General features: G+C 64.3%; 1 protein-coding gene across 1 annotated transcript in view; it reads right to left on the reverse strand.

The window, feature by feature from the left end:
* Positions 1-11024, reverse strand: part of TMTC4 (transmembrane O-mannosyltransferase targeting cadherins 4) — a 46902-nt gene extending 35878 nt beyond the window's left edge. Inside the window, exons 1-4 of the mRNA XM_055140444.1 lie at positions 10884-11024; positions 5866-6063; positions 2258-2373; positions 518-734 (exon numbers count right to left, since the gene is read on the reverse strand). Coding sequence (XP_054996419.1) covers positions 518-734; positions 2258-2373; positions 5866-6027 — 495 coding nt within the window. The 5' untranslated portion in view covers positions 6028-6063; positions 10884-11024. The remainder of the gene's footprint in view (positions 1-517; positions 735-2257; positions 2374-5865; positions 6064-10883) is intronic.
* Between the last annotated feature and the right edge of the window lie 853 nt (positions 11025-11877).

The raw sequence follows: 11877 nt of genomic DNA on the forward strand, positions 1-11877 counted from the left end.
GCACAGAGCTGGAGGAAGCCCTGAGCACTGCTGGCCGTGGGCCCGCTCCAATAAAATCAAATGAGCAAGCGAACCCTTCAGTAGATCCTGTCTCCGGGGAAATGATCCACGTGCCTGCAGGATGTTCTAGTCTGGCCTTAGAGATGTTTTTGGGGGGTCCGGGCTGGAACATCGGCCCAGCACACACCGGGCTCTGCACGGCTCCCTCGCCCCCAGTTCTGCATGGCTTGCTGGACTCTGCAGGGCCCCCAGCTCCCGTGCACCCCAGCTCTTCCTGGCCCCTGAGCCCCCTGAGTGTCGCCCGGGAGGTCCCTGAACCCCCTCCCAGAGCCCCAAGCAAACAGCTACTTCTCAACTCAAGGAGAACCTGAGCTCCCGGCTGCTGGACACCTTCCCGCCGAGCTGGTCACTCAGTAGGGGACACTCCCCCCCCCCGCCCCCAGCTTCAGCGCAGGCTTGGCCCGGGGCCTCCCGAGCGGAGCTTCGAGGGAACCAACATGCCGCCCAGGACACTTACACACTCCGTGTGCACTGGGTGTGCGGCGAAGAGCAGGGCGGCCAGCAGTGAGGCGCGGGGGGCCAGGTCCAGCCGGCGGCCCCTGCCCGAGTACTGCAGCCCCCCGAAAAGCACCGAGTACACGTCCAGCAGCAGCACCGAGACGGCCCCGTGCAGGAGGATGTTGACCACATGGAAGCTGGCGGGGTGGAACCCTCCGGAGAGGAAGTAGTTAATCCTGGGGGGGAAAGCAGTTAGTGCTGGGCAGAGGGGTCCGTCCGGGCGGGGCTGGGGGTGTCAGTCCTGGGGTAGGTGGTGGTCAGTCCTGGGGCTGGTGGTGTCAGTCCTGGGGTAGGTAGTGGTCAGTCCTGGGGCTGGTGGTGGTCAGTCCTAGGGTAGGTAGCGGTCAGTTCTGGGGTAGGTGGCGGTCAGTCCTGGGGTAGGTAGCGGTCAGTCCTGGGGCTGGTGGTGGTCAGTCCTGGGGTTGGTGGCAGTCAGTCCTGGGGTAGGTAGTGGTCAGTCCTGGGGTAGGTGGTGGTCAGTCCTGGGGTAGCTGGTGGCCAGTCCTGGGGTTGGTTGTGGTCAGTCCTGGGGTAGGTGGTGGCCAGTCCTGGGGTTGGTGGTGGTCAGTCCTGGGGTAGGTGGTGGCCAGTCCTGGGGTTGGTTGTGGTCAGTCCTGGGGTAGGTGGTGGCCAGTCCTGGGGTTGGTTATGGTCAGTCCTGGGGTAGGTGGTGGTCAGTCCTGGGGCTGGTGGCGGTCAGTCCTGGGGCTGGTGGTGGTCAGTCCTGGAGGGGAGGGGGGTGCCCGATGTGGGCACAGCAGGGGCAGGAAGAGGCTTAGGGGGACTGTCCAGACAGTGCCCGTCCTGGCGGGGGGGCTGCAGGGCGGGGAGTCCGCCCCAGAACACAGAGAGGGAGCCGCAGGACAACGGGCCTGGGGAGAAAGCTGGGAGCAGAGCGGGCCATTCTTCTTCTGATTATTATTTTGTTTTCGAGCCACGCCCAGGGCTTCCTCCTGGCTCTGCTCTCAGAGGTCACTCCTGGAGGTGCTCAGGGGACCAAGCGGGATACCAGGGATGGAGCCCGGTCACCACGTGCAAGGTAAGAGCCCTCCCTGCTGGACTATCTCTCTGGCCCTCATCTTTGGTTTCTGCATTGATTTTTTTTTTTTTGCTTTTTTTTGGGTCACACCCGGCAATGCTCAGGGGTCACTCCTGGCTCTGCACTCAGGAATCACTCCTGGCAGTGCTCAGGGGACCATATGGGATGCTGGGAATCGAACCCGGGTCGGCCGCGTGCAAGGCAAACGCCCTACCTGCTGTGCTATCACTCCAGCCCCTTCTGCATTGATTTTTGTTTGGGGGTAACACTTGGAGGTGCTCAGGGCTGAGTCCTGGCGGGACCTGGGGTGGCCTGTGGGGGGCCGGGGGCTAAACAGTGGGCAGGGCAAGGCGTTGACTTCTGCACGGTCTCCAGTCCAATCCTTTTATTGGACATTTCCATCGGCCGCCCAGACACCCTGACTCTAAACACCGTTGACGTGAAGAGTTCTAGGACCCAGAGCATGCTCGGCCCCGGGTCCCACCCCCACAGGGCCACCTGCCCTTCCCGCCCAGCAGGGCCAGTGCAGAGAGGAGGGTGCTGAGTGCACCCGCCTTCCGGTGAGCGGTTTGAGCTGGTTCCCGGGGACACCCGCTTGCCTTGGGACGAAGCTGGTGCCACCCCTCCCCCTTCCCCTCCCCCGCTGGCCCGTGCCCTCACCTGAAGGTCAGCACGGTGAGCGGCCGGTAGGACTTGTGGCTGGCGTTGCTGCTCAGCCGGCTGCCCCAGAAGTCGTGGTGCCACAGGTCCCCGAGAGGGGTCTCTGCGCGGAGGTCCTGCGGGAAGGTGCACAGGCGCCGGGGGTCCAGGGGCTGCCTCCTCCAGGCCCCGCCCCGTCTCTTCTCCTCCCTCCTGCACCTTCTCCTCCCGGCCCCCGCCTCGTCTCCTCTCCTCCCTCCTGCACCTTCTCCTTCCGCGCCTCCTCCAGTCCTGGGCTAGGCACTGCCCATCCTTGGTGCCCTTGGCCAGGGCCGGGAAACGCTGCCCTCTGGGCCCGCTCCGCTGCAGGGCTCGGGCCCTGGGCCCGCAGCCTGTCTCCTGGGTCTCCCCCGGCTGGTCCCACCCCGCCAGCCTTCACACAGGACACGGGGGCAGCTGGCAACCCCGTCACACTGTGGGCAGCCCACCCGGGCTGGGGCTCTGCAGGGCTGCGTGCATACTGAAGTCGCCTAATGTTTGCTGAGTGAGTGAACGGGGATGGGGGTGGTGCTCATCCTCCTTTCCCCACGGCCCAGGGCATTTACCCACCCTCAGAGCGGACAGACATGAAGCCCACGGGGCCCATCACGCAGCACAGCCAGTGACCACCTGCTCCTTGGGGCCTGCGGAAAGGCTGGACCTTCCCCCACCAGCCGCTGAGACTGAATTCCATTACCGAGGCAGGGGTGGGGAGAGGGGGCCAGCTACTGAGGCTTGCCAGGGCCCCCCGAGAGTCAGGGATGAGTCTGAACGGTCGTGAACGCAGCCCCTGCCTCCCAACCGCCCCCCCCCAAAAAAAAACCCCCAGCTGGGCTGGTCCTGGACGAACCTCAAACCTGAATCCCTTGCAACGGGGAGGGGCGGAGGTGCTGTCCCCCCGCGGACTAGGAAACAAGCGCCAGGACGAAGGAGCCCTCGATATCTGATGCCGAAGCCCTCAATATTTGATTAGGGGGTTGCCGGCACGCAGCGGGCGCCCTGGGCAGAGAGAGCAGCTTCCCCGCCCCGTGGCTCCTGGGGGAAGCAAAAAAGGCCCCAAACCAAGAAAACCCACTGGGCCTGAGTCTCGGGCACGACCACCCCTGCAGGAGAGGGAGGAACAGGCAACGGCACGACTCCGCACTCCAAGGAGGCATCTGGGAGCCAGTGCCGACAGCAGGGAAAGGCGGCGGCCGGCTGTTCCCGGGGCCGCGGGCGGCGGGCCAGGCCGAGGAGCGCCTTTCATTCGGCCCTGCACAAAGGCCTGGAGTGTGCCCGAGTCGCACTGCAGCCGCCAGCCGCCTCTGCCGGAAGGATGAGAACGATGACGCCCCCCAGCCCCCTCCACAGAGCTCACGCCCAGCCCCGCCTGGCCAGTCGGGACAGCTGCCTGCCACCACAGGGCGCCCTGAGCACTGTGGAGGGCCCCTGAGCACCGCCACGATGGCCCTGGTGGTCAGGATTTGCCAGAAATGACCAACCCTCCCCGTCTCGCCCACCCTCCCTGAGCACTGCTTGGGAGTCCCCCTCCCTGAAAGATTTGCTTGTTTGTTTTGGGGTCACACTCAGCTGTGCTTGGGGCTTACTCCTGCCTCAGCATCCAGGGGTCCCTCCTGGCCATGCTCAGGGGATGACAAGGGATGCCGCAGACCAAAGCCAGGCTGGAGGCCCGCAAGGCCGTCGCCCGACTGCCGTACTGTTGCTCGGGCCCAGGAGCCTCTGGTGGAAGCTCCCAGTAAACGCTTCATACGTTCAAGGCTCAGCAAAGCAGAGAGCAGATGACGAGGGCCAGAGAGGTAGTCCAGTGGGTAGGGCACTTGCCTTGCACGCAAGATGACCCGGGTTCAATCCCCGGCACCCTGTGTGGTCCCCTGAGCCCTGTCACAGGTGATCCCTGAGCCCCCAATAAGCAGGCAGTCTCCCCCAAAACGAATCAACAGAAAGAATGAAATTTGAAAACAAAGATGACAGAGTCGGGGGTGGAGCTGGCTGCCGGGCCTGCAGAAGCAAGGCCTGCGTCCAGCGAAACAACACTACAAAAACAGAACACACCCCGTCTTCGCTCTCCCTCCCCTAGCCTCGGTGACCCCGGACACAGAAAACAAAATAAGGTCCTGTCCGGGGACGCTCGGTAACAAAGGCAGGCGGTGGCCGACCCAGCCATGACACTGTCTGCCCTCACGGCGAAAGGCTCCCTTCCTCTGCCCTAAGTGGGAGATGAGGCCTGGCAGCTGGGCCCGAGGACAAGGAGGAGGGACAAGCCTGAGCAGGAAGCACGCGCTGACCTTGCTAGAGCGGGTACCTCAGTCCAGACCATTGCCACGGTGTGACAAACAAGGCATCTGCAGTCACTGGGGCGAGTGTGTTCACACACACACACACACTCACATAAACACACACACGCACACATAAACATACGCACACACACACTCATACACACATGCACACATCACATAAACATACACACACACTCAAACACACATGTTCACACTCACATGAACATACACACATGCGCGTGTACACACACATACTCACAAACATACATGCATGCGCACACACATTCAAACACACATGCACACACACTCACATAAACACACAAATACGCACACATGCATGCGCATGCATGTGCGCGCGCGCACACACACACACACACACACACACACACACACACACACACACACACACACACACACACACACACACCTGCTCCCACCTCAAATATAAGTTTGTCCCGAGAGTTTTCCTCCAGCTTTCAGCAGGAAAATGACTCGTCCACTTGGGAGAAGGGGGACGCCAACGTTCCAAACACCCACAGTGTTGCTACACAGAGCCGCTGCACTCGCCTCTGCTGACACCCCTGCTGCACCCCGATGCCCCCGAGGGCCCGCCCGGACTCGGGGGTTCTCCTCTCCTCCCGAGGAGAACCATGTCCTCTCCCTTCTCATCCCCGCAGGAGAACACTTCCCCTGCAGCTGCCTCAGGGCGCCAAGCGGGCGGCACGGTGCTGAGTCAGCCCGAGGAGGGTGCTGGGTGGGGGGTGGCCCGCCGTGGGTCAGAGGTTGGCACTCTCCGGCAGCCAGCCCGCTGGGGCTGCAGCGAATGCGAGTGGCCCCGTGCAGCCACTCACTGCGGCCACACAGGGGGCCCGGCTCCCTCGTGTGCAGGCGGGACCCCTCCGTCACTGCAGCAGGAACTTGCGCACTTTACACCGGTTTCCTGAGCTCTCAGCTAAAGGTCTGGAAATGTCTCATGACACTGAAATCACCCGCCTGTCACTCTGACGGGCATCCCTCTGCCGGGCGGGGAGGGACGGAACCCGGGTGGCGGGGCAGAGGCCGAGAGTGGTGTTTCCTGGCCTTTCCCTCCAACCCTGTGTTCTTCCTGCGCCCTCCCCACCCCCTTCCCTTCCCTCCTACCAGCCGACCCCTCCCTCGTCTGCACGGGTGTGACTTCAGGGACCCCACTGGGCTCTCCGGTGGGGGGCAGCATTGGGGCGGAGCCGGGACCCTGGTGGGGTTTGAGGGAGCCGCACCCAGGAGGGGGCGGCTGGTCCCGGCTGCTCGGCCAGGAGAGGGGCGCGGGGTGCCCACCTTGTTGTTCACGATCGCCTCAGAGTCATCGAAGACGAAGTCGCCGTCGTAGCTCCGTGCAAAGCACAGGAGGGACACGCAGGCCACCAGGCAGCGGGCCCGGCAGGGGGCCAGGACCCAGGGTGGGACGATGTGCTCCAGCTCGGCGTCCAGCGGGGCCATCCTGGGTGCCGCACCAGCATCCTGCTGCTTAGAGATCTGTGGGGCAGAGGACAGGGGCTACGGTCACCAGCACGCTCCCGGGCGGCTAGGAAGAGCTGGGGAGCCCTTCCCGCGGTTTATTTTTATCCATCTTATAAGCGTTGGGTGTCTGGTCCCCAGGCTGTGCTCGGAACAATCTCCCGGAGGGTCCTACCGGCTGCGTAGGTGGTTGATGGGTACCCGAGGGTGCAGCTGCTCAGGCTTTGGGGGCTGGGTTTCCTGGGCCACCCCAGGGGACCCCGTGGTTCCAGGGGTGGGAGTGGGAGGTGCAGCTGAGGACGGGATCATGGACTCTTTCACACTCCAGCGGACACAGGAGCCACCCGGGGCTTCTGCCACCCCTACCCCCTCTCCTGTAAACTGGAAGCCCTTGACAAGAGATCTAACGGAACATGGCACTCGTCTGCGCCTCCAGGCAAGTGTTCAACAACCCTGCCACCATCTTAATCAAGTTCCTAATGACATTTAACGAGCAAGATCATGAGTGGCTTGGCCGGGCCGGGGACACAGCCCAAAGGGCGCCTGGAACAAGGGCCCGATTCTGCAAAAACCTTCTCCAGTCTCTGGGGCTGGAGCGATAGTCCAGCGGGTAGGGCGTTTGCCTTGCATGCGGCTGACCTGGGTTCAATTCCCCGGCAACCCATATGGTCCCCTGAGACTGCCAGGAGTGATTCCTGAGTGCAGAGCCAAGAGTAGCCCTGGAGCATGGCTGGGTATTGCCCCCTCCCCTAAAAAAAATAAAAAAGGCCCAAACCTAGTCTCTGAGTAGAAGCGGATGCCCAGGGCAGCAGGATGGAAGGCGGGAGGACTATTAAAAAACGATTAGGGGGAGGCAGGCATGGTGGGTGAGGCCATGAGAGGCAGAGGAAGGAGAGGCCACTGCGGCCAGGCCAGCTCGGGGCAGGACTGACCCAGGAAGGCTGAGCTGCATCCTGATGGAGCCAATGGCTGTCAGGCAGGGCTCACCCTCAGTACCAGCCACTTCCCACTTCCCTTCCCAGCCTTGTCCTTTCTAGGGAGGAGTGCTCAGAGTGCCCAAGCAGTGCTCCCGGGGACTGCACTGTCCGAGGCTCAAAGGTGCCGGGAATCCAATCCGGAGCCCCACTGTGCTCTCTCCCTGGCAACTCTGAAGGTCTGCAAGGCCGTCTCTCGCCTTGCCATTTGGCCCTGAGGTCACTGCGCCTCTCCGGATCCATCTCCTGTGCCCCTCTGCAGGAACCTGACCAACTCCACAGAAGTGAGGGGCAGTCAGGAGCTTCCTGCCGTGACACCGGAGGAAACATCCAACTCCCCTCTCCCCATCACGCCTTCTCTGTGCCTCTGCCCACAGCATTCCCAGCCGTCGCTTTCCTTGGACTGGCCAGGGATAGAGTCTCAATCTGGTGCCATTCCCCCAGTTAACCGGCCTCTCTGGGCCCAGCCTCCAGGGTTATACAAGCATCCTGGGGGGACAGAGATTCTGCCTGGCTCTGCTGAGTGCCCGGGGCGGCCAGCTGCTTTCGGGAGGGCCTTCTGGGAGGGGGGAACATCACTGTGGTTTTCCAGGGCGAATCCCCTTCCCTGTGGGGTGAATTGGTTCCCAGTCCTCTCGGGGACACAGAGAGGGACCAGGAAGGATGCGAGAGGTACTGATTGGCTCCCCAAGTCCCCAGGTCAAAGCCCCTGATCAGACACAGGCCACATGAGGTCACAGGCATCTTCTGTGGAAGCTTCTATTGAGTGAAAGTTGGAGGAAGCATCACCCAGTGGACATAGCACTGTCCCTTCCTGTCCAGGTGCGGAGAGAGGTCGGGGGTGGGGAGATCCCTGGATCTCCCTAGAGAGCTGGGCTGCCTTTTTCACGTCTTCAGGACAAAGACTGGCCCAATGCACAGCAGACTTGCTAACACAGTACTGGTGGCCCAGGCAGCCCCGACGTTGGGTCTCTGTGTCAGTAAAGGAAATGGCTCCGTTTAGGGGCTGGAGGGCTCGCAATGGGCTGTGCATGTGCTCTGTGGGCCAGAGATGGGGTCCAAGCCCAGAACCACAGGATCCCCAAGGACATCAAAGAGCGACCCCCAAGCACTGCGCCGGGAGCACCAACGTGTGTGCCCCTGCAGCCCTGGAGAATGATTTCTTCTATTAAAAAAACTAAATGTGAAAAGTTTAGGACGAGGCCGTGACTTAACAGGGAGGCCCTAAGATGTTCACTGACCCCCACATTGCATGTGGAAGAAAGCAAACCCTTCTGTCGGCTCGAGGTGGTCCTGCAACTGGACGCAGTGCTCCCTGCGTCAGCTGCACATACCTGGGTGCTCCTCCCCGCAGGGCCATTGAGGGATCAAATGCAGTTCAGGAGTAACCCCGCACTTCAGGGCTGCCTGGTCCCACTATTTTCCTGTGGGGCGGGCGCTGAGATAAGAAGGCTGGACTCTGGACCCGGGCACCTGGGCTCTGGGGAGCCAGCAGGGCGGCTGAATCAATCTCGGCACGATCAATCGATCGATTGCCTCCAGTTCTGCAGGAGAACCAGGGAGGCTGGCCTCCACCCAGCTGCTGCGGCTCCTGCGCCCCCACCTCGCGAGGCTTCCCCCACGGTGGCTGGCTCTCTCTGGGCTCTCTCTGCATGGCCCTGTCCCTCCCCCAGTCTCCGGGATGAAAGCTTTCACTGGTACCCACACGTGGCCCTGGGGCTCAGAGTGCCGCAGCAGAGAGCGGGGAACTTTGCAAAGTCCCCGCGGTCCAGCCAAGGGGCTAAGAGTGGGCCGGCAGGCAGTCGGTGGCCTGCAGGCCTCCGGTCCCCAGTGGGAGAGCCGTGTGTGGGGCTGGAGCCCAGCTTGGCCTATGAGAGCCCGGGGATCGGTCCCTGGCACATCCGGGAGGAACCCCCTGAGGCCTGAGCCAGGAAGAGCACTACCAGGTAGGATGCCCAAACCTCAGCCCACGGCGGAGCGAGAGCACCAGTCCTGGCGCAGCAAAGATGAAGGAGAGATGGATGGGGCAGCCGGCTCTCCTGAGACTCCTCTGATCACCTGCCTCAGCACCCCGGATGCTGCCATCATGCTGCAGACACACTTTGCGGGGTCCCCTGATGCACACGGCGTGTGCTCCTCTGCGTGGCTGCAGTGGCTGCGGGTGCCGTGAGCCCTTCAGAGACAGCCCCCCTGCTACCCCTCCAGCCACTGAGAATCAGCTTCTGCCAGATCCTGGCGGGCCTGGTACCCAGGGCAGTTGGGACAGACAGGGATGGTGGCCCAAGGTATGAAGAGGCAGAGGCCTGCTCCCCTCTGCAGGAAGGGTCCCTCAGGTTTGTGTGTGTGTGTGTGTGTGTGTGTGTGTGTGTGTGTGTGTGTGAGAAGGGCTGCATTCTGCTCCCCCCTGCCTCCAGCCTGGCTGTCAGTGTCGGGAAGGAACCAGCCCTCCCGGTGGGTGGACTGCAGAGCCAGCAAAAGTCCCGTTATTCTCCACTTCTCCAGCCTAGTTTTCGAGGGGGTTAAAACCAATGAATGAAAACCTCCCAGAGAGTGAGCCCCTGGGGCCAGGTGGCAGCTGGCACTGCCGTCTGGGCTCCAGGGAGGCAAGTGGGGGTGCCACCCTCCTGGATCCACCAGGGACAATCAGCCGCCACCATCTACCTGGGGACCTTCTGCAAGCGCTGCGGGCCTGCCGGCCTCTGCCCCCCTTCCACCTGGACGAGCCAGCCACCCGCCAGTGGCCTGGCCAGGCAGAGGCCACGGAGAGCCTCTGGGATGGGATTAAGGAGCGCCTGGGTCCTGACCTGGAGCGGGTGACCCCACCCTGGCAGGCAGCTCTCCTGGGAGCCTCAGGCCTGCGAGATGGTGGGGCTCCTCCGCTCTCCCCCATGCATGCTGAACAGAAATGGTCCTGCCAATCGCTTCCTTGTTTTTTTCTTTTCCTTTTCTTTCTTCTTCTTTTTTTTTTTTTTATTATTAATCCAGGCACTCCTCAGGGCCAAGCACCACGCCTACAGACCCGCAAGAAGCACCGCAGGGTTCCACACGCTCCCAGAAAGTTTCCAGCTTGCTGGCTTGTAGTGATCAGAACCGTCTGGGGCTCCTGGGGATGGGGGTGGGGGCACTGCGGGGCGGGAGGGGGGTGGGCAGGGGCCCGGGTTCTTGTCACTGTTCATTGCTCCAGGAAGTTCCCCATGATCCATCTGCCACGCAGGGCCCAGGGCCGCGTGGACAGCGCGTGGGCTCGGGCTCCAACTCCTCCCTCCTTTTGTGCGGCTCTCGGAGACACCGCATCCACGAACCCCCCAGCCCCGGCGGGCGGGCAGTGGGGGAGGCTGCGGGGGCACCCCCTGCTCGGTGTGCCCCCAAACTCCGCAGCCCGCGCGGGCAAGTGGCGGCTGGCCAGTCCCCCCCACCCCCGCCCCCCGCCCCGCCAACCCTCCCGCCTCGCCCCCTCGCGCCGCAACCAGCACTCGCGGGCACGGCGGGGGAGCCGCGCTTGCCTCGGACCCGGGGCAGGAGGCCAAGAGGCCCGGCGCGGCTGGCCAGCTCGGGGGTCCCGGGGCCAGGTGGCCGCTGCGGGCCGGGGCGCGCCCGCCAAGCTGGTGGCGACCCCGGGCCGAGGCCAAGCCCAGGAGCGCGAGTCCCGGGGCGCCCCCTCCACGCCGCGCCCTTTGTCCCGCGCGCGGCTGCTTCCAGCGGGGAGCCCGGCGCCCCGGGACCCTCCCAGCCGCGGGGTCTGCAGCCCCGCTACTCCGATCAACTCCTCCGGCAGCTGCCGGGTCGGGGCGTGGGCTGCGGGTCGGCCCCCCTCTCCCCCCGTCGCGGCGCGCTCGGCCCTGCAGGGGCCGCCCCGCGCGTTACCTGCAAGGAGCCCGAGCGGCGGCCGCATCTCCCTCCCGGGCGCCGAAACTCCGGCGGCTCCCGGCGGCCGCCCCGAGCAGGGCAGGGGGAGGGGCCGCCCGCGCCCCCCGCCCCCCGCCGCGCCCTCCCGCCCGCGCCGCGCGCCGCGCGCACCGCCCGCGGCTCCCCACGCGCGCGCGGGGGCTCGCTCGCACGCTCCGCCTCGCCACGCCCCCTCCCCGCCGCCATTGGTTGTCGCGGCCGTCACTCTCCCGCGGCCGCCGCGCCCTCTCCGGCTCATTGGTGGCGGCTCGGGTGACGTCACCCAGGAGGCGGGGCCCCGGCGGAGTCGGCGGGAGGGGAGGAAGCCGAGTCCTGGGCGCGCCACCCGGGCGGGGCCGGGGCGGGAAGGGGCGGCCCGAGCCCCGGGGCCCCGGGAGGCGGGAGCGGAAGCGGGTGCCAGGCAGGCCGCCCGCGCCTCAGCCTCCAGCGCCCTCCCCAGCCTTGTCGGGGGTCGTGCCCGGGCGACCTCAGGTCCACCCCCAGCCGCGACTTCTCCCAGGCTGGTGGAGTTGTTTAAAAATACGTGCATCTCTCCTTGGTGGCTCCCGGACGCGCTGCCCTCTCGCGTCCCGCTGGCCGCCTTTTTTTTCTTTTTTAATTACGCTGATCCTCTTGCATGCATGCTCAGGTCCAGGTTCTCCGAAAGACCCACGGGCCCCGCGGGCCTCCAGTCTCAGGAGATCCCTTGGCTCTTGCCACCCCGGGGTTGCACACCAACCTTTCTCTCCCCCGGGGTTGCACACCACCGTCCTCTCCCCACCCCACAGTCTCATCTGACACCGACCTCTCCTCTTCACTGGGTCTAGTAAGCATCAGAGAAGCCCCAAGTCTTCCTCTGCCCCCTTAGCCTTCCAGCACCCTCCCTCCCCCGCCCCCCTGCGCTCCCAAGCCGCGTTTGGAAGTTGCCTGTTGCCACTTTTTCCGTCTCCCAACTCCCACCCATGTCTTGGTA

Source organism: Sorex araneus, chromosome 1 (genome assembly GCF_027595985.1).
Source record: "Sorex araneus isolate mSorAra2 chromosome 1, mSorAra2.pri, whole genome shotgun sequence".
Classification (NCBI taxonomy): Eukaryota; Metazoa; Chordata; class Mammalia; order Eulipotyphla; family Soricidae; genus Sorex; species Sorex araneus.